Raw genomic sequence first — 1,978 nt, 5'->3', positions numbered from 1 at the left:
CTATCTATCTATCTATCTATCTATCTATCTATCTATCTATCTATCTATCTATCTATCTATCTATCTATCTATCTATCTATCTATGTTAAAAAAAAGTTTTTCTTTTGTCTTTGGACCCCAGTTTTCAGTATTTAGTTTAATGTCGAATTTTTGTCGTGGTTTTATAACTAGAGGAAAGAAAACTCTCATTATAAATTTAAAATGTATTTTACATTTTTCATGCTGGTAATCCTCTCATTGAGCGCTGGAACATGAAAATTCCGAGCTGCCTTTGAATCTCTTTCTTTCCTTTTCTTTCATCTTCGCGTGGCCGATGATGCTGCGAGCTGATTGGCTGCCTGCTGCTGACTTATGAACCATCCCGCACAGCGTCTCTCCCAGAGCCGGACGGAGTGTGGCTCCCAGTCTGCGCCTCCTGCCCCGCAATAACCCGCCCTGCTCCTCCGCGCTGCGCTCCGCGTCATAACACACGCTCCCACCTGAAACACGCGCACTGCTGAGCTTCACCTGAGCGCTCAGAGCGGAACACAACCAGCAAACCATGCCGGTTCGCTGCATGATGCGCTGCCACAGGTTGCTGCTTTTACGCTCTTCTCGGAGGTAACCTGTCAGCCTGCATGCATCACCATGGACCTCCTTGCTCTGCTGATATGGACTGTACCCATCCCGCTGGCCGGCTGCAGCCACCTCAAACTTCTCTCCACCTTCCTGACTTGGAACCTCATCAAGGCATGTCGGCAAGATCTATTCCTCACTCTTATATCCAGGACGTGTAAACTTGGAACAAAGACAAGCAAACATTGCCTTTGTCAGCCGCAAAGTGGCGGTTTATCTGTGATTGTCATTCAATGTGTGGAAAAGTGATGCCAAATTAAGCTGAAGTGTAACTCCTGTTGCAGCAGAGGAGCTGCATTCATCACCACTGTTTGGCATCCAGCTTCCAGCTCTGCTCCCAACCTGTTGCTACCTGTCCACTGATGCTTCTTTCCCCTCATTCTCTTCTCTTTGCAGACTCTGCACATTTGTTGCACACACGCCTCCCTCTCCGTTACGGCCAGCTACTCTTCCAGCCATATCCACGGATTAAATCATGGTGAGTGCTTGTCTTCTGACATCTATGGATGTTGCTTTCCAGCTGGCACTGCTCCAAGGTAGTAGAGAGAATGTGAATGAACTGGGTTACACTGGTGAGTGCAGCTTGCTGGAGTGCTGGTTCCTGTAGAAAAAGTCTTGGTGAAAAAAAACAAACAATGGAGACAGACTAATTGGCTGTTAGGGTGCAATCCCAGCTGCTTGTGATGTAAAAATTCTGCAATTCCCTTGTTAAGACGTGGCTATTGCTCCCCATTCAAGGATTCCCTCCTAACAGCTTTGTTTTGTAAAATCTATGGCGATGGTTTCCATACTGTGGTCCCAACACTACGGAAGAGGATTGGGGCCATTGAAAAAAAAAAATTAACTGATTTTGAATTTTATTTCAGTATAATATGAGAAAAAAGTCAGAATTTTGAGATTAAAGTCGGACTTTAATCTCAGAATTCTGACTTTTTTTCTCTTTAAAGTCAGAATTCTGAGAAGAAAAAGTCATAATTCTGACTTTTTTTTTCTCAGAATATACTGAAATAAAATTTAAAATTCACTTAAATTTTTTTTCTTTCATTTTTTTTTCCAGTGGCCCTAATCCTGTTCTGTACACCAGTCCCAGATTGCATAGATTTTGTTTCTTATGTGAGAAATTCACACCATTTGAGCCTTTGTAGATTTATTCAAGTCAGAATCACAAACTTAAGTTTAATATATTTGGATTTTATTTGATTTAGGTAAAAAAAAGTTGAAAATCTAGAAAGTGCATATTACATTTATATCTCACCCCTCATATATAAACATGTCAAACCACTGTACAGCTGCAAGTATTTTTGGGTTTGTCTATCAGCTTTGCAGGTTTATAGAACAAGTATTATCTAATATGGCGGACATC

At 41.9% G+C, this 1,978-nt stretch overlaps 1 protein-coding gene across 1 annotated transcript in view; it reads left to right on the top strand.

The window, feature by feature from the left end:
• The first annotated feature begins 480 nt into the window (after positions 1–480).
• LOC107086108 (A disintegrin and metalloproteinase with thrombospondin motifs 18-like) overlaps positions 481–1,978 on the top strand; it is a 43,068-nt gene continuing 41,570 nt past the window's right edge. Inside the window, exons 1-2 of the mRNA XM_015376855.1 lie at positions 481–729; positions 1,012–1,093. Coding sequence (XP_015232341.1) covers positions 628–729; positions 1,012–1,093 — 184 coding nt within the window. The 5' untranslated portion in view covers positions 481–627. The remainder of the gene's footprint in view (positions 730–1,011; positions 1,094–1,978) is intronic.

The sequence above is a fragment of the Cyprinodon variegatus genome, unplaced genomic scaffold (genome assembly GCF_000732505.1).
Source record: "Cyprinodon variegatus isolate N-32 unplaced genomic scaffold, C_variegatus-1.0 Scaffold143, whole genome shotgun sequence".
NCBI classification, from domain to species: Eukaryota; Metazoa; Chordata; class Actinopteri; order Cyprinodontiformes; family Cyprinodontidae; genus Cyprinodon; species Cyprinodon variegatus.
Note: the sequence above shows the minus strand (reverse complement) of the source record. Positions and strands in the feature narration are given on the sequence as shown.